The sequence below is a fragment of the Odocoileus virginianus genome, chromosome 8, assembly GCF_023699985.2.
Source record: "Odocoileus virginianus isolate 20LAN1187 ecotype Illinois chromosome 8, Ovbor_1.2, whole genome shotgun sequence".
Lineage (NCBI taxonomy): Eukaryota > Metazoa > Chordata > Mammalia > Artiodactyla > Cervidae > Odocoileus > Odocoileus virginianus.
This window is the reverse complement of record NC_069681.1, coordinates 70,337,448-70,357,221: the sequence shown is the minus strand read 5'-3', so window position 1 is coordinate 70,357,221 and position 19,774 is coordinate 70,337,448. Positions and strand designations below refer to the sequence as shown.

Sequence of the window (19,774 nt, the reverse complement as noted above, 5' to 3'; positions counted from 1 at the left end):
GGGCTACAGTCCGTGGGGTCTCAGGGTCAGACACAACTGGTGTGGTCCTTTTATGTGTGCTCATTCATGTCTGACTCTTTGCAATCCCGTGGACTATAACCTGCCAGGCTCCTCTGTCCATGGGATATCCCAGGCAAGAATACTGGAGTGGGTTGCCATTTCCTCCTCCAGGGGATCTTCCCCACCCAAGAAATGAACCTGCATCTCCTGTACTGCAGGTGGATTCTTTACTACTGAACCAGTGGGAAAGCCCGTGGCCCTTTTATACCCACACCCAGTAACACCCTCTTCGGATCCCAGCCACTCCTGGCAACCACTAATCTGCTCATCATTTCTTTGATTTTGTCATTCCAGGAGTTACATGGAAGGAATCATGCAGTGTGCAAGGACTGGGACTGGACTTTTTTCCTCAGTGTTATTCTCTGGAGGTTTACACGGGCCAGGCACCAAGAGCTTGTCCCCATGGCTGGGCTGCATGGTGGCTGCATATTTCAGTTTTTTTTTTTTTTCTTTTTTTATATTCTTTTTTTTTTCATTTATTTTTACTAGTTGGAGGCTAATTACTTTACAACATTGCAGTGGTTTTTGTCATACATTGAAATGAATTAGCCATGGATTTACATGTATTCCCCATCCCGGTCCCCCCTCCCACCTCCCTCTCCACCCCATCCCTCTAGGTCTTCCCAGTGCACCAGGCCTGAGCACTTGTCTCATGCATCTAACCTGGGCTGGTGATCTGTTTCACCCTAGATATACATGTTTCGATGCTGTTCTCTTGAAACATCCCACCCTTGCCTTCTCCCACAGAGTCCACAAGTCTGTTCTATACATCTGAGTCTCTTTTTCTTTTTTTGCATATCGGGTTATCGTTACCATCTTTCTAAATTCCATATATATGTGTTAGTATACTATAATGGTCTTTATCTTTCTGGCTTACTTCGCTCTGTATAATCGGCTCCCGTTTCACCCATCTCATTAGAACTGATTTAAATGAATTCTTTTTAATGGCTGAGTAATATTCCATGGTGTATATGTACCACAGCTTCCTCATCCATTCGTCTGCTGATGGGCATCTAGGTTGCTTCCATGTCCTGGCTATTATAAACAGTGCTGCGATGAACATTGGGGTGCACGTGTCTCTTTCGGATCTGGTTTCCTCAGTGTGTATGCCTAGAAGTGGTATTGCTGGGTCATATGGCAGATCTATTTCCAGCTTTTTAAGGAATCTCCACACTGTTTTCCATAGTGGCTGTACTAATTTGCATTCCCACCAACAGTGTAAGAGGGTTCCCTTTTCTCCACACCCTCTCCAGCATTTATTGCTTGTAGACTTTTGGATAGCAGTCATCCTGACTGGCGTGTAATGGTACCTCATTGTGGTCAACCACCTGTAAAAGAATGAAACCAGAACACTTCCTAACACCATACACAAAAATAAACTCAAAATGGATTAAAGATCTAAATGTAAGACCAGAAACTATAAAACTCCTAGAGGAGAACATAGGCAAAATACTCTCCGACATAAATCACAGCAGGATCCTCTATGACCCACATCCCAGAATTTTAGAAACAAAAGCAAAAATAAACAAATGGGACCTAATGAAACTTAAAAGCTTTTGCACAACAAAGGAAACTATAAGCAAGGTGAAAAGACAGCCCTCAGATTGGGAGAAAATAATAGCAAATGAAGCAACAGACAAAGGATTAATCTCAAAAATATACAAGCAACTCCTGCAGCTCAATTCCAGAAAAATAAATGACCCAATCAAAAAATGGGCCAAAGAACTAAACAGACATTTCTCCAAGAAAGACATACGGATGGCAAAAAAACACATGAAAAGATGCTCAACATCACTCATTATCAGAGAAATGCATATTTCAGTTTTTAAAAATCACCAAGATGTTTTCCAGAGTAACTCTCATTACACATCCCCACCAGCAACATCTGAGTCACCCAGTCTTTCCTGAGCTTCTTTAGCATTTGGTGTGGTCGCTATGTTTCATTTAGCCTTTTTTTTTTAGTAACCATTTTTCTAATTGAAGTATAGTTAGCAGTTAATTTACAGTGATGCGTTAGTTAGCTTCAGGTGAAAGCAAAGTGATATATATATTCTTTCTCAGATTGCTTCACGTTATAAGTTATTACAAGACATTGAATATAGCTTCCATGTCATTTTGTCATTGTGATAGGCATGTTTCATGTGCATTTCCTAAATGACTATTGAACTTGACCACCATTTGATGTGTTTATTTGCCATCTTTCCATCCTCTTCATGTCTTTCACTCATTCTCTAATTGGGTTGTTTTTCTACTGTTGAGTTTTGAGAGCTCTTTATATACTGTAGATATGAATCCTTGGACAGAGATAGTGGTTTGTAAATATTTTTCACTCTGTGACTTTTCTTTTTGTCTTATTAATAGGGTCTTTTGCAAAGCAACAGATTTTTGTTTTAATGAAGTTGAAAGTTCTTTTCACTTTATGGGTTGTGGCTTTGGTGTCAAGTCTAAGAACTCTTTGTCTAGCCCTAGAGTCCAAAGTTTTTTCCTATGGTTTTGCTAAAAGCTGTCTAGTTTTATGCTCTACATTGAAGTCTGTGCTCGTTTTGTGTTAATTTTTATAAAAGGTCTGAGACTTTTTAACAAATGAGGTTCATTTGTAGCCTGCCTGGCATCAAGCTGCCCAGCACTATGTGATGAAAGGAGCTCTTCCCCCACCGAGTGGCTTTTGCACTTTGTTAAAAATCAACAGGACACTTCTGTGTGGGGCTTCTTCTCGGTTCTGTTCCTCTGACCTCTGTTCTCTCACCAGCACTGTGGTCCAGATTCTTGTGCTGTATAAATAAGTTGTGAATGCTAGAATGATTCCTCCCTATTTTTCAAACTTTTTCAGCTATTCTATTTCCTTTGCCTTTCCATATAAACTTTATAATAATTTTGTCTATGTTTACAAAAAAATTTTTGCTGCATTTTTTCTTGCTGTTTTTTATTAAAAAACATTAAACTTGTATATCAATTTAGAGAGAATTGACATCTTTATTTTTGTCAAATCTTATCCAAAACACAGCATGTCTGTTTATTTACATCATCTTTGATTTCTTTCATCAGCATCCCATAGTATTCAGCATATGAGTCACAAAAGTTTTATTTTATGTAAAAAGTAAAAAGATTTACTTCTAGGTATTTCATTTTCTTTGAGTGATCATGAATAGTATTATATTTTAATCTCAGTGTTCACATGTAATTGCTGGTATATAGAAATAAATGTACTTCTTGGTTTATTTGCTGTATCCTGTGATCTTGCTGAATTCACATATCAGTTCTGGAGTTTTATAGTTTCCCCGGGACTTATGTATAGACAGTCATATTATCTGAAAATAGAGATAGTTTGTGTTTTTATTTTTATTTTGACTGCATTGAGTCTTTGCTGTTATGCATGGGCCTTCTCTAGTTGCGGACAGCAGGGGTTACTGTTCATTGTGGTGCGCAGGTTTCTTGCTACAGAGGTTTCTCTTGTTGCAGACCACAAGCTCTGGGCGCACGGGCTTCAGTAGTTCTGGTGAACAGGATTTGTTGCCCCACAGCACATAGGGTCTTCCTGGACCAGGGATTGAACCCACGTCCCCTGCATTGGCAGGTGGATTCTTATCCACCAGGGAAGTCCTAGAGATAGTTTTCTCTCTTCCATTATGGTTTGTGTGTCTCATATTAATTTTTCTTGCCATGTAGCCCTGGCTAGAACCTCAGGCACTGTGTTGAATAGGAATGGTAAAAGCAGAAATTCTTGCTCCTGATCTCAAGGGGGAAGGTTCATTATTTCACCACTAAGTACGATGTTAACTGTAGGGTTTTTGTTGATGCTTGCTATCAAGATGAGAGAGTTCTCCTCTGTTCCTATTTTTCTGAGAGTTTGTATCATGAATAGGTGTGGAATTTTGTGGAAAAAGCTTTTGCACTGCATGATATGATTGTGTGATTTTTCCTTTAGCCCATTAACATGATGGATTATCTTATCTTCATACAGAAACAACTTTGCATCCTTGAAATGAACCTCTTTGGTCACAGTGTGTGATCCTCTTCATATAGTCAACTAACAATTCATTTGTTAATATTTTATTAAGCCTTTTTACATCAACATTTGTGGGGATACTGGTCTGTAGTTTCCCTTTTTATTTATTTATTTTTTTGCTGTCATTGTCTGGTTTGGTGTCCGAGTAACACCAGCAATACAAAACGAACTGAGAATGTTCTCGCCTCTTCTGTCTTAGGGAAGAGGTCGTGCAGAATAGGTGTGATCCTTCTCTAAACGTTTGGTGGAATTTCCCAGTGAAACTATCTGGGCCTGGACATTTCTTGAGAGTTTCTTAGTTATACATTCAAAATCCTTAATAGTTACAAGGATCTTCATATAATCTATTTCATATTTGGTGAGTGTTTTCTGAGAGAATGACCCAGTTCGTCTAACTTGCAAGTCTGTAAGTATAGAATTGTTTACGGTACTCTTTGTTATCCTTTTCATGTCCTTATGATATGTAGTGATGTGCCCTCTTGATGCCTGTTACTGGTAATTTGTCTTGTCTCTTTTTCCCCCTTTGTTAGTCTTGCTAGAAGTTCATCAATTCTATTGATATTTCCAGCTCTTTGTTTATTCAATTTGCTCTATTCTTTTTCTGTTTCAGTTTAACTGATTTCTGCTCTTATCTTTATTATTTCTTTTATTTTCCTTGGGCTTATTTTTCACTTTTCCATTTATTGAAATGGGAGCGTAGATGGTTGATTTGAGTCTTTCCTTCTTCACTCCTGTTTGCATTAATCTCTCAACACACTTGTACTGTGTCCCCAAAATTTTGATACAATCAATTTTTAATTTTCATTCAATACACTGTATCAACCCATGGTTTATTTAGAAGAGCATTTTAGTTTCCAAGTGTTCAGAGATTTTTCTCTTTTCTTTCTTTCCATTTTTTATTGATTAATAATTGTTGATTTACACTTTGATTACACTGTGATCAGAGAACACACTCTACCATTTCAATTATTTTAAATGTGCTGAGATTTTTCAGTAGCCCTGTATTAAGCCCACCTTTTCCTTCTGATGTTTTGGTGCCTGTGGCCTCCCTATCACCGGGGAGACGGCCCCTCCCCGCACTGGGGAATTCCTAGAGACAGCAGACAACTCTTCTGTGACGTGCACTTTTCATGAGCCCACTGACCAACTCCAAACCCACTCCCACTCCTGCAACCTCCTCCCTCAGGCTGTCACTTGCCCGGCCATTGACCCCCTGCCCAGCCATTGACCCCCTGCCCTCATTGCCCCCCTGGCCTCATCACCCCAGGCTAGGCCCCAGCTGAGCCACCATAACACTTCACACTGACCCACCCTCAGCCAGGCTGTTGCCTGCCCTTCCCAGGACCACAGGCCAGGGCCTGCCTGGACTTCTCACCAGCATTTAACAGCTATTGCTTTTTTTTTTTTTGAGTAAAGTGCATTTATTTTTTATCTGATTTCCAGGATTTAAGTTTTACTTGGCTAGAAGAATAGGAAAAGTACATCATGCATCCTTCCGGAAGTGAAAATTCCCTTTTGAAACAGCAGCCGACCGGGAATCACTGAAGCCCGGGCAGCAGCTAGTTCCTGGGCCTCTTTATGCTGCTCGTTTCTCTCCCCTTCTGTTCTCCTGAGAGTTTTTTTTCCTCAGAATCTGGGTCATTTGTCTCCCACAGTTTCTCACAGGCTGGACTTTGCGGATTGCATATTCATGGTGGTGTACACGGTCTTCCATCCTCGTGTTTTCTACAATATAAACCAAGAGTCGACGTGACACTGGGGTTATTCCAGAGTCTCTCTCACTGGGGTCTCGATGCTCCCATATGGAGCATCCCTGAGGGGCATTGATGCCACCCCCACCCCTCCCTCAGCACCCCTCAGTCCCCACCCCCTCACCCTCTCCACTCCTCATCCTTCCCTCGGCCCCCACCCCTCACCCTCCACCCCCCACCCCCCACCTCCCAGGCATCCTGCCAGCTCCCTCCTCCCGTCTGTCCTCCTCCACTAGTGCAGTCTTCTTCCCAGGATGCCCCCCACCCCAGGGTCACTGTGGGCTTCGTGCTCTAGGGTCCTTGCTTCTCCGCTAGGGTGGGGGCTCTGTGCAGGGCAGAGCCAATCCTGTTCCCTGTGCCCCCAAGACACAGCCCTTCACAGCGCAAGCCCTGGCACTGGGCGCTGGGTGCTGAGCACGAGCACCGAGCACCAAGCAATGAGCACAAGCACCAAGTACCAAGCACGAACGCTAGCATCGAGCACGAGCAACGGCGGGTGTGTGTGTGCGATCCGCTGGGGTCTTGCTCACAACCCTCTCTTCCCAGTTTGGGGACGGGGCTGTGGGGAGCTCGACCCCCGCCCTCCCGAGGGGGACCGAGGTCCCAGAGAAGACCTCACACCCGAGGCTGCCTCAGCACCCAGGACACCTATTTGCGGACATGGCCACCCAAGACCTTTTCAGGTCACTGTCAGAGGGGACATCAAAGAAGTGACAGAACGCCTTGGAGCCATTCAGATGTCAGAGCACAGCAGGAAACTCTCCACCGTGAGGAACTAAAGTAACAGTGAAACCAAAGCCAAGAGTCTTTGTAAAGATAACACTGCAGACCTCAGAGGCTCCATCATTAATCAACCTCAGAAACGTGAAGCTTCTTGTTAACCTAAATCATTTCTGGGTGTGATTTATTAGACAGACATGAAAATAATTTATTTCTAGCTTTTCTGCTATCATACTTGCAGTCGGGGTTAAGGTGGTTTAAAATGTAGTTAGCACTCAGCTGTAAGTGACGTTTCTTTGTATGTGGTTACCCTTATTCACCTCATTAGCTAAGAGATTAGTTTCTACCCAAAACATATGACTACAACTGGAGACAGTGTTGATGTTCAGAAAGAAGAAGGCCTAAGTCAAGAATGGAATTATTTTTTTTTGGATGAACTTCAGCCCCGAAAGGACCCGGAATGGCCCGGATTCTGTTCTGGGGGCAGGGGCGCCCAGCAGTCGTCAGGAGCCAACGTCTGTGTTCAGTGCTCACACCACAGAGATGATCCTGGCCACATGCCAGGCTCCTCCTCACCAGACGCTGGGGTCTGGGTCTTTATCCCATCGTGTCTTCGCCCCGGACGCCATGGTTCTGATCCAAACAAGAGGCAGACACCACTCAGGCAGAGTGGACATCGCAGGGTCAGGATCCGAGTTTCTCTGAAGCACGTCTGTCAAAACAGTGCCGAGCTCAGTCACAAAACCGTGAGGACAAACTAATGTGGATCACAGACCATGGTTCCCACATCTACTGGGACACCCTGTCCAGCCCCACAGCCCGGGAATCTGTATGTTTAACAAACTCTTGAGCTGGTTTTTATGCGTCAACCTGGTTCCACCTTCCCACAGAACAGTCAGATCTCAGTGTCATTCATAGCGCCTGTCCCAGGGTCACTCCGGGGTCAAGTTCAGCCAGCCTAGGGTGGGGGCTCCTGCATTCCCACCTCCCCTGCACAGGGAGCCTCATGCTAGACTCACAGACACGTGGAATTTCAGGCAGGAACGATTTCAGAAACAGTTGCATTCCATACCTCTGAGACCCTGGCACTCTGGAAATGTCATGTTCACGGCAGGATGATAAAACCTACACCCATCCAAGGGCCTGACTCTTCCCTTTGCAGCCCCATGGACAGAACATAAGTCTGTCCTCCCAGTGGCTTCAGCGGCCAGTCCCACTTGTGGGGAGTGTCTAGGCTGTCCCGTCCCTGCCCTGGGAGGGTTCCGGTGTGGTCACACAGCACACACCCTGCGGGCGGCCGGGCCCTCATTCTCTGCGCAGATGAAACGACACTAAAGCTGCTGAGAAGCGCTCTTGGGGACCTGCTGTCCTTCTTCATTCCTCGGAACCGGACCTCAGCCGCCCTTTCCTGCCAGCTCCTTTGCTTTGTTCTCTGACCGCTATCTGCTTTCTCCTCCCTTTCAAAGGGTTCTCCTTATCTTCCCCAACACAGGCAGGAGGTCAGGAGCCAAGTCCATCACGCGGTGACAGCCCGTCGTCCCAGTTTGCCCTGGGTCAGGGGGCTGTGGCTCTGGCAGGGCCAGAGCTGGGGCCTGGTGGCAGGTGAGCCTGGAGCCGCAGTTTCAACCACAGTGGATGCCTGGACCACATCTTCACTCGAGGATGGAGGCAGATGTCTCCCGAAGCTGTCTCTTCCCCAACACTTACTCCCTCCTTTATCAAATCGAATCCCTTTAAACCCAGGGGGACTCTAATTTCTCTAGCTTCTCCTGCAAGCTGGGTGCTGGGCTGGACTAGAAATACTCTCTTGGAGTTATGTGATGAAGTAAACCTAAAGCATTGAGCGCAGTTCAGGAAATCCAGCCACACATCAGTGGCTCACTCGTTCGCGCTGGATTATACCCAGGGAGTCTTTCCTTTGTGTCTGTGCATTCTGTATGTCAGTCACACAACCTAGTTAGTGGTTCAGATCCACTACCTCTGCAATAGTCTACCTTTTCCTTTGGTAAACTGCAGGCAGGGACAATGTTGTTCCAAAGCGTAGCAACCTAATAATCTTGTGTGCAATGTCATGGAGCCTGTGAGGAAAGACGGGTGTTTCCCACCAGACGGTGATTGAGATGATGACGCTCAGATCCTCCAGGCTGACCCACAGCATCTCCACTTACCACCCACCAAACAGACGGAGCATCACTAAGGAGAGGGAGTCCAAGCACCACCACCACGGATCAAAGGCCACAAAAAAACAATGAAAAGCTGTATATTTATCTCTCCTCTTTCCCACAGCACCGTAATCCAACCCACACTTTTGACATTAAATACGTGATCCACTGAAATAGCTGACCTGTGACTCCTGAGCATGCTGGATACCAGAGCATTATATGTGGGTCCTTTTTTAGACAAATAATTTTATTAAGTTCATAAAAGATTTGATCAAATGGTGCTGCTGCTTCTCCTCCACCCCTAGAACCTACGTCCTCAGACCAGAGAGGAGCCCTGGGGAAACAAGTCTGATGGAGGCGGTCCCGTCCCAGCCTGAGCGGGGTCTTCAGCCCCTGGGAGCCAAGCTCAGAGGAGGCCCAGGAGAGCAGGCGGCCGAGTTCGGGGCCTGTGGGTCTCTCCTGCTGTGGCACCGCTTCCCCTGAGGCCACAGGGACTCTCCTGTCACCCTGGGAATGATGAATCTACAGCAGCAGGTACATTTTACCCTGGAGCCAGCACACGTGTGAATATGAAAACACACATGAAACAAACACTGCCTGAAATATGACTTAACTCTTATTAAGGGCACCATGTTCTGATTTTTCCTATTCTATTTCATTCCATTGTGGAAAAAAAAGAAAGACATTTGTTTCCCAGCCTGTTGAGGAGCTCATCACAGCAATGCTAGACTTAAAAAAAGATACTCTTTAGCCCTGGATCCTCCGTGTCCCCTGGTCGAGTCCTCCTAGTGCCATCTACTGGGCACTCTGGGTGTTGCAAGTGCCTTTTTCCCTGCACAGCGATTTTGCAAAAATGAGATGAAATCAAAGAACTCAATACACCACTATGTGCTTCTTCCCCCAAAGTAGAAAGGCTCTGAAACAGTTCAAGGAGAGGTTTATATGGGTGGCTAACGGACAAACCCAGTTCTGAAAATTCTAATATCAAAGACTCCATGTCCATTTCCCAAAGAGGGCTTTCAACCAGAGAACAGATAGCCGCCTGGTGTAAGACTGACCTGGAACCAGAGGACTCCAGATAGCATCAGATTTAAACCAGAACAGTCCACACGAGCATTTCACAAAAATCTGCCAGCGTCCAGCAAACTCAATTCACACAGGGACTCATTGCTCTGCTGCCCTTTATCGAACCTATCTCTCTCCTTTTTTTTTTTTTAAACTAAAGCAATCCATAATAAAATGTTAGTTGCTCAATTTTGTCCAACTCTTTGAGACCCCATGGACTGTAGCCCAGCAGGCTCCTGTGTCCATGGAATTTCCCAGGCAAGAATACTGCAGTGAGTTGCCATGCCCTTCTCTAGGAGTTCTTCCTGACCCAGGGATCAAACCAGGTGGCCTGCCCTGAGCCACCAGGGTGCTGTGTGTGTGTGCTGTGTGGTAAGTCACTTCAGTCCTGTTTGACTCTTTGCAACCCTATGGACCATAGCTTCCAGTCTCCTCTGGTCATGGGATTTCCCAGACAAGAATAGTTGCCATGCCCCCCTCCAGGGGATCTTCCTGACCCAGGGATCGAACCTGCATCTCTTAGGTCTCCTGCATTGGTAGATGGGTTCTTTACCACTAGCACCACCAGGAAAGCCAATGTATTTACTAGATCCTAACTTATTCTAAGTTAGGAACCTCTTCAAGATGATATATAACACAATATTGTCCTAACACAACTAAAATGTACAACTCTCTTTTGTTCCTTTATGAGTTGTGCAGAGTTTCCATTTGACCAGCTCACCAGAATTTACAGAATTTAATTTTTATATTTAATAGAAGTCAGTTTCCCCTACCAGTTTGCCTGGGGAGTTATAGCTTTGTATTCATTTCTGACCAACAAAAGCTCTTGACACAAATACATCTGGAAACATCTTTGTAATTTCTCCACAGCTTGGGCTTCCCTGGTAGCTCAGACGGTAAAGCGTCTGCCTACAACGCAGGAGACCTGGGTTCGATGCCTGGGTCAGGAAGATCCCCTGGAGAAGGAAATGGAACCCACCCCAGTGTTCTTGCCTGGAAAATCCCATTGACTGAGGAGCCTGGTAGGCTACAGTTCATGGGGTCGCAAAGAGTCGGACACGACTGAATGACTGAACTGAACCGAACTGAACTTGCAAACAAGAACTACACAGTGTATTTGCTAGTAGGAGCATATGCCCATCCAGTAAGGCCAAGGAAATCAACTTGTTTACCACTTCCTTGCAACCAACACATCCAACAATTCAAACTTTCCCCAAATAGTTTACGTATGAACATAAGAATAGAGTGAGGGGGAATTCCCTTCTGGTCCAGTGACTCTGAGTTCTCACTGCCAAGGGCCTGTGTTTGATCCCTGGTCAGGGAATTAAGATCACACAAGCCATGTGGTGGGGGGCACCCCTCTCCCCCAAAAATAGTGTGAGGAAACCAGAAAGGCCTTTAACAGTTTCAGCCGCAACTCAGAAGATGGAATTTTTATGACTTTAATTTGAAAGTGAAGAAAGCAATTAAATAGTGATATCTGAAGTCTTTTTCTGTTCTACATACTTGGGATGGAACAGTTTGTTCTTTTCCCCCAAATTATTTGACATTAACAATTTTCAGGATGCACAAGTGAAGGTGTAGGTCAATAAATATGGTGCAGAGATAAATCTTAGTGCGATGCTGTTCTCCTGGGATAATTATCCACAAAACTGTGAAAGGATCACACCAGGGCCACTCCTGCTTTAAAATGACATTATCATATGTAAGTCATTATTAACTAATTACACAGAGACTCCAGGGCTTCTTAATATCTGCCCATCTAAGGGTTGAATTTTCCCTTTTTGCCAATTATTAATATGATTAATATTTCAACAGCAAAGTCAAGAAAGTGCATGCAGGCCAATAGCGAATGGCTTATAACCAATAGCTCAGAGACATCCAGCGACCCCCAAGCTGCCAAGAGTTAAGGCAGGGTGCCCACCTCTCACAAGTCCCTTCTTGTCTGGAGCATTTCTGATATCACCCACATAGGATTTGTGAGTCAGAAATTTCACTGACACATTCTTTATGTACATTCAGAGCATCCTCCCCAGGGGAAGTTCCAGGGGCTGCCCCATTAGGCAGCTGGCAGGCAATCATTCATTACAATATGTTAAGAAATACATATTTGTCTCACACTGATTTCTTGCCCAATAGCAACTTTTTTGGTTTACTGATAGAACTGTCAAATTAAAATATCAAAGAGCTTTTCACAATAGCATTTCCCTTTAAGACCTGACAATTGCACAAAGGTTCAGCTCAATTGTGAACACCTGGGATTTGACTGCTTGCTACAAAGCACGTATATGAAATCCTTCATCAATGCAGCTCTGACACCATGAAGTGACAGGTGCACACCAGTTAGTCATTAATAGTTACTCAGTAAGGAAGGACCTGGCCATCCCTGGAAAGGGCCAGTCCTCCGTATCAACTTCATTTGAGCCCTGCCCCGGAGACACCAAGCACCTCCATCAGACTCCAAACCTATCCTCTATCGTCTTGGTGCCCAGTAGACAAGGCCAGAGAGGTGTGCCCATCAGGCTGGGGAGGCTGGAGCAGAGGGCAGGGTCGGGGCAGGCAGCCTTCTCCGGGGGCTGTTATATTCAAAACGAAGACCTGAACCCAGGGTCACAGAATGAAGGCTTATTTTCAATGTTTACGTATAACACAGTAATGCTTTTAACCAAAAATAATGCAGCAACATGAGTGTACTGTTCACAGAATAATTACAGGATTTATAAAGAAAAAAAGATTAACCCCTGGTGTAATCTACTAAGTGCATATCCATCTAAGCTCATGTGACGGTGACTTCACGTGTCCAGACCTGAGACCCTGTTCAATCATTTCCTCCTCCCTTCTCTGCTCTGGGGGACACAGAAATACCTCCAGGGGATTTCCTGCTCCACTGGAATCCAAGTCCGGTTGGGAAGAAGGCACCCACACACAGAAAATAACAAAAGTCAGAACAAACAGAAGGAAATCAAGTGCTGAGTTGTAATTAAGAGTTAAGAGCTGTAGGCATTCTAACTATAAAACCCAAAACGCAGAGTGGCTAGATATACAATTAGCCAACAACACCGTGGTCATTATGCAAATCAGGAGAATAAGTCAGGGAAAACAGGAAAGGGTGTTGAACAGCAACCTGCAATCTTGCTATATACACAAAAAGCCAGGAGAAATTTGTCAGTGGGAGAAAGCGAGTCAACTTTCAATCTGTAAGCCACCGTTACCAGTTGGCTTTCTACAAGGATGCCAGATCCTTCCTTCACTCCAATGTGAGACCCCCATAGAGCGCTGCCCCTGACCACCTGAAGGTGGCCCCAGGCTGCGGGTGGGCAGCAAGCTTTCCCCCAGCCACCCGCCTTTGGCCTGTCATTTCCAACCTGCCGATTCAGCACATCTCTCAGATGGGCCTTCCTGGACTTCCTCTGTTCGTGAACACTCCCTCCTGGACTAAGACCTGGGGCAGGAAGGTGGGGTGGTGACCGCGGGACAAAGTCAGGTTCCCCAGGCAAGAAAGGCCCAAGCTGACCCGTGGTGATAAGGTACAAATTTTACAAGGAAAAGTCAATACCTTTACGCCAGTGTTGGCACTCATGGGAAACTCATTTGTAAGGCCAGATCTGCCCTGTCAGGGTGAATCATCTCTGCTCAACTTAAAGACGACCCAAGTAAAGCGGTGGTGGGAGCGAGCACGCCCGCACCTCGGGGCAGCCCTCTTTGTGGGAATCCTGGAGCCAGATCCTGCCCCCCCCACCCCCATTCCTCATGCTGGACGCAGGTCCCCAGATGCGGCCTAGTCTTGCGATTTTAATTCTCCATCCGCTCTCTCTGCGGACCTCAGAATACCCAACCACAGGGGAACAATGAACCCTGTAATCCGAGATCAGGCTTCCGGGAGAGGAGCCCGGCTTCCCAGGATCGTCTCCAGAAACCCCAGCCGCGCTCCCCTTCGCGGCGAGTGGGCAGGGCAGGGGTCTGGGGACTTCATTCGTGGCGGCCCCCCGACCCCGAGTTGGGTACCGTCCTCGCGATTTCTCGGCCGTGGGAGGCGGAGAACACCGGCAGGGCCCCGGGCACCCTAGCTGGGGCGCAGGCCTGGGTGCGCCCGCAGGGTCTCCCCACCACCGCCAGCCCCCGCCTTCGGCGCATAGTTGAGGGATCGAGTCACACAGGGAACTCAAGGAGACGTTTGTTAAGTCTGCCTGCGAAGTTTGGGGGAGAAACAAGCAGGCACTCGGCCAGGCGCAGCACTGCCCCTCCTCGCCCACTGCGAACCCACATTCCCGGCAGGGAAGCGGCCCGGGCACCTGCGCGCTCGCAGAGCCTCGGAGCTAACGGCCCTCTGCGCCTGAACTCTCTCTTCAACTATTTTGCATTAATTAATTAAATCCGAGCTTTGACCACCACAGCACTCTAGGACCAGTCCAGGCAGAAACCACAGTAACAGCAACGACACCAAACCTTTCACGTCTCCGCCCCCCCCCCCCACCCCCACCCCGGCCACCGCCCGAGACGCCGGTAACCCCAGCCTCACCGCGCTCGGGCCGGGGGAAGCGCCGTGGACCCCCCAGCGGCGCGCCCCGCCCCTCGGCGCTGGGGGCGGCCGGACGCCGAGGAGCCGCCCCCTCCGGACTTTCTCAACAGCTCCCAGGAGGAGGCGGGGTGCGGGGCGCGGTTAAAAGGCGCCGCCGGTCAGACAGGTGTCGAAGGCCCGAGCGCCCCGCGCGCCGCGCTCTCCGGACTCAGGCTGTAGCGGCGCCCCCGCCGCCCCCGAGACCCCCGCGATTCCCGCTACTCCCTTGCAGCCGCCGCGCGTTCCGCTCGTGCGTCCCGCTCCCAGCGGTAAGGCCGCGCCCACTCTCGGCTGCCCCGAAAGGCAGAGGGCTGTGGGACCCCTCGGGGAGAGACCCCCGGGGCCGCCAGGGGTTGTGGGACCCCTCGGAGAGGGACCCCGGGACCGCCAGGGACTCTGGAACCCAGCGGGGTGGGACCCGGGTCCCCAGGCTGCACCCGGCGCGCACCGAGGTCCCGCGCCCGGGGCAGTGGCTACAGCGGCGCCGGGCGAGAGGCGATCGCGAACCCGTGGCCGGAGCTCCTCGGGCTGAGTCTGGTGCGCAGCGCGCGGTCGAGAGGGAGCGGGGCCGGGGGCGGACAGGTGCGCGCGCTCGCCGGGAGTGTTCGCGGCTCCTCCGGAAAGGCTGGCGCGGCCGCCGGGCTCTTCACCCGGAGCCTCCCGTCGCCGGAGGTTTCGCTCAGAAAGAAAACGCGGTCTCGGGCGTGAAGCGGAAGCTCAACCTGCAGGAAGCTGACCTTCCGCGGTCGAGCGAGAGCCCAGCGGCCGGCATGGCCTCTTTCCCTCCCCGAGCTCGAGTTCCGAGCGGGGCTTCCAGGCGCAGTAGTGGGGGCGACTTTCAGGGCGCCGGTTACACACGGGGAGCAGTGCTTCGGGGTGTCCCCCGCCGGCCGGGGCCCAGGCCTCACAGTCTTCCCGAGTCCTGAGATCTGACCCCCGCGCCCCCCATCTCTAGATGCGGTGACAGCCGCGTCCCCATCCGCCCTTTGAGTCGGGGGCGGGGTCTGTGGAGACAAGGGCCACCACCCAAAACGTGAGGGTTCAGGAATTAACGAGTGAAGGACTCCTGGTGACCTTTCTACAACCTGCGCCTCACCCAGCAGCGCCCCCCACCCCCCGAAGGTCGCCCCTTCACCCACTGGGCAGGTGGTGTGGGCAGGTCAGGAAGGGCAGGGGTCAGCGCCGGGATGAATTTGAGAATGCTTTCCTCCAGCCAGGTCACCTGGCCAGCCCTCCTCTCCTGTCACCCTGTCCCATGGGGGTCAAACTTTAATTAGCTCCTCTGCCTCAAGGATCTTTGGACAAGAAGCTGCCGCCCAACCAAGAGATTTTACAGAAGTACAAGGATGGAGGGTTTACTTCCCACCGTGTTTTCTGAACATCAGCCGCTGGTTGACTGGTTAGAGGAGTGTGGGTCCTGGGCTGGCACCCACTCCACCCCGAATCTTTAGCCAGTTGCACTGATACAAGTCAGACGGGCTGTTTCAGAGAGGTCCTATTGGCACTTGGTAATTAAGGCAGAGAAGTGGAGGGTCTGATTTCACAGGGATGGTGGTCACGCTGCCGGCCAGGACGGGCCAGCTCAGAGGGACCTAAGGCCCACAGGCCATCTGTGTTCAGGGTCAGGGCTGAGCCTTTTCCAGGTGACGTTTCCCTCTTTCAAGCCGAGCTGCCCAAGTGTCTCAGCGCTCGTAGCTCTCCTGTCCTGACTTTCTCGTGTCTAGGCTGCCTCCTCTGAAGTGGCCATGGATGGTTTCAGCCAGGCCTGGGTGCCCCAAGCAGTGCCCCATAGGCAGCGAGGTGATCACTCTACCCCCTCCCGCCCCCCGCTGCTGACCCTGGCTGCTTGGGAAGTCCAGCAGGAAACAGGACCCGACTTGCTCAGAATAAGAACACTAAGCTTTTAGGCAAGAAGAAGCACTGAGAACCAGTACGGAGAGTGTAGACACAGATTACTCATCAGATTGTGGAGGGTGGAGCCTTGTTATAAGAGGCTTGATTGAGACAGATGGGTGTGACTGCACGTAAATGAAAACAGTTCATACCCTGTGATGAGAAGGCCACCAGCTCCTGGAGCGAATGCCCGGGCTCCCCAGGTCCCCTCCAGCGGGCAGCACGTCACCCAGCAGCATCCACATTGACCCTCAATACCATGAGGATGCCTGTGACGGCCAGTCCCTGGGGATTCACTGAGTTAAGCTTTCATTTATTTTCTTAGGATGCACCTCTTTAGAAGCACTTCTAAATTAAAACCATAGCCACAATAAAAATACACCATCTGAACAGTTTTCAAATTCAAGTACTGACTGATTGGTCAGTCCATCAGGACAACGAGGACCCCAGCCCACACACAGGGCGCACACAGAAACCCAGGCACACACTGGCTCTTCTCTGAGGAAGGATCGTTTCTAACCAGCTCCCTTTTGTACAGGAAAAGGAAGTGAAGCCCAATGGGAAATGTTTAACATGTATTTTACCCTTGGGGACAGTCATTTCGCCACTGCATCCCATGTCCGGAAAACTGAAATACTTTAAGAAAGGAGTTGCTGTGGGAAGACATGGCCACTTGGCCTTGAAGGCGAGGTCGGCCCAGGCAGGCACGAGCCCAGACTACCATCCAGAGCTAGAGGCCAGCAAACACTTGGGAGTGCTGAATGCCACTGGAGGGTTGGGACACCCGAACAGGGGGTGTCAGCATACCCAGGGCCCTGGGTCAGTGGGCACGTTTGCTGGGGTGCTCCCTCCCCACCCCACGAGTTGATTGTGCTGAAGGCTGGGTACATTACTGGGGTGAGTACACCCCTCTTTACTAGAGAACAGAGAACGCATCCACAATGGACTGCCTGCTGCCCAGCAAACCCCATGGCAAGCCTGATTGCTCTTGTTTCCCCTTGTTGAGGGAGGCTGTGTAAGAACTGGCCCTTTGAGATGGCTGGTGCTCATGGGCTAGCCCCCCTGAGCCTCCCCAAGCCGGTCCCACATGCTCACCCCGTGTCACGCTGTGTCACTCTGTCTTTTCCAGCACAAGCCACCCAAACGAGACAATGGACTGGAGCGGACTGCAGACGATCCTGGGGGGTGTGAACAAGCACTCTACCAGCATCGGCAAGATCTGGCTGACGGTCCTCTTCATCTTCCGAATCATGATCTTGGTGGTGGCCGCCAAGGAGGTCTGGGGGGACGAGCAGGCCGACTTCGTGTGCAACACTCTGCAGCCCGGCTGCAAGAACGTGTGCTACGACCACTACTTCCCCATCTCGCACATCCGGCTCTGGGCACTGCAGCTCATCTTCGTGTCCACGCCCGCCCTGCTGGTGGCCATGCACGTGGCCTACTACAGGCACGAGAAGAAGCGCAAGTTCATCAGGGGAGAGATAAAGACCGAGTTCAAGGACATCGAAGAAATCAAGAAGCAGAAGGTCCGGATCGAGGGGTCTCTGTGGTGGACCTACACGGGCAGCATCTTCTTCCGCGTCATCTTCGAGGCTGCCTTCATGTACGTCTTCTACGTGATGTATGATGGCTTCGCCATGCAGCGCCTAGTGAAGTGCAATGCCTGGCCCTGCCCCAACACGGTGGACTGCTTCGTGTCCAGGCCCACGGAGAAGACCGTCTTCACAGTCTTCATGATCGCAGTGTCTGGAATTTGCATCCTGCTCAATGTCACTGAGCTGTGTTACTTGCTGATTCGATTTTGTTCCGGAAAGTCCAAAAAACCAGTGTAACCATAGTGGTTGCCAGGTTTAGATAAAAGAGGAGTGTGATCTGTGCTCAGCCAAGAGGCACAGTCAGCTGGCCCCCCCGCCCCGGGTACAGCTCGACTTCAGGACCACCTTTGACCCCCTCCCCGGTAGATCGCACATGCAACCCCAGATGCCTCTAGAGGCTGTGTCCCCCACCCCACCCCTGCAAGTGTCCCATTGAAGGCAGACTCAGAGCCTCTGCCACTTTTCTCTGAAATCGGTCTTTGTGGGGCCGAGCTGGCCCGGGTGGCCATGCCTATTTAGACAAAGGACATGGCGTTTGTCTCCATTTCTTTGAGGAAAGGAGAGAAACGCCAGGGCCTGAAAAGCACAGGGTCTGGTTGATCCAATTAGGGCTCTCTTTGCCATTTCCCCTGCATTAAAGGTGAACACAGAGAATCTTGGTTCTTTTATTTGCTTTGACGTTTCAGTCTTCAACAGTGGACGCGCTCCCTAATGCTTCAAACTCTGTTACACGTTTTTTAAGTGAAAATTTAAAATATGACGTGTTCTTTTGATCTGCAAGGAACCATTCATTATAGGTTCCTCTTATTTCAAAGGCTCAGATTATGATATGTAAACGGGGTATAATTAGATGCTCTTGTTGAATTTAACTATGGCCTTTCAGGTGTGAGTGGTTTGCACTGCCCCCAAGAGGCTGTCTGTTGTGTGACGTGTGGTGTGTGCTACAGGGACGCATTTTAGCTTCCCTCAGTGAAACAAACTAGCAGCCCTTGGTGACGGCTTCTAATAGCAAACTGCCTCCTTTCAAAAGCTTAGATGTGATTTTGCATGAGGAATACAGACTTTATGTACCATGAGTTACTACCAATGGTGGGGTGGTTCAAGACACCCTGAGCTTCCTTACGATGGTGCCTTTTCCACTCCCACAGGAAGAATGCTGACTTACAGAGGTTGCTTGGGATTATTTTATTGCCACAGTATGATTTAATGGTGCAGAAGAAAATGACAAATTGAGGGGTAAGGGGCAGCAAATATTTCTAAAAAAGAGGTGTAAAAACTAGACTCTCAATTCTGACAAATAAAAATGAGTTTCATCTACTTCAAAGGTTTGTTCACTTCCCTTTTCAGCATCGAGGCTTTTAAAGTGAAAATAGATTTAATAGACATTTTTTAAAAAGTAGAAACTAGGGTTTAGATAACTATTTAGCAGTTCTATAAGACAGACAGAATCCTAATGTTTTCATGATGCTTGACATGGTTTAAAAAAAATGGTACTCAGTATACTGCAGTGAGAGTAAATACTTTTCTGTTGCCAAGAATAGCTTTATAAAAACATTTTCTAATAATACATAATAGTTTTAATTACATACTTGTAATTAAAATAATTTTGTAACATCTCATATACCATTTAAATATTAAAATATAATTGATTCATATAATGGTTATTTAAAATCTATTACAGAATGTGTGCTAAGTAGCTTCAGTCACATCCAACTCTTTGCGACCCCATGGACTATAGCCCTCCAAGATCCTCTGTCCAAGGGATTCTCTAGGCAAGAACACTGGAGTGGGTTGTCATGCCCTCCTCCAGGGATCTTCCCGACCCAGGGGTGTGCAACCTGAATCTCATGTCTCCTGTGTTGGCAGGCAAGTTCTTTACCTCTAGCACCACCTGGGAAGCCCTTTTAATAGATAGAACAGTAGCTTTTAATTTCATCTATAGCTGGTTTTGTAAAAGTATGTGA

At 48.6% G+C, this 19,774-nt stretch overlaps 1 protein-coding gene and 1 long non-coding RNA gene across 2 annotated transcripts; one reads left to right on the top strand and one right to left on the bottom strand.

Moving 5' to 3' along the window:
* Window positions 1–5,461: 5,461 nt before the first annotated feature.
* Window positions 5,462–15,243, bottom strand: LOC139036343 (uncharacterized). Its single transcript, XR_011489083.1, has 2 exons — window positions 14,771–15,243; window positions 5,462–5,791 (listed from the first exon to the last, which is right to left on the bottom strand). It is a non-coding gene; the product is annotated as an uncharacterized lncRNA (long non-coding RNA).
* Window positions 14,295–19,134, top strand: GJB2 (gap junction protein beta 2). The gene is made up of 2 exons (XM_020900418.2): window positions 14,295–14,591; window positions 17,345–19,134. Exon 2 carries the CDS (start codon window positions 17,367–17,369, stop codon window positions 18,045–18,047), a length of 681 nt encoding a protein of 226 aa, XP_020756077.1. The 5' UTR covers window positions 14,295–14,591; window positions 17,345–17,366; the 3' UTR covers window positions 18,048–19,134.
* The last annotated feature ends 640 nt before the right edge of the window (window positions 19,135–19,774 follow it).

Excerpts from the sequence above, each read along its gene's own strand:
- GJB2 (XM_020900418.2), top strand. The coding sequence starts at position 17,367 with ATGGACTGGAGCGGACTGCAGACGATCCTGGGGGGTGTGAACAAGCAC.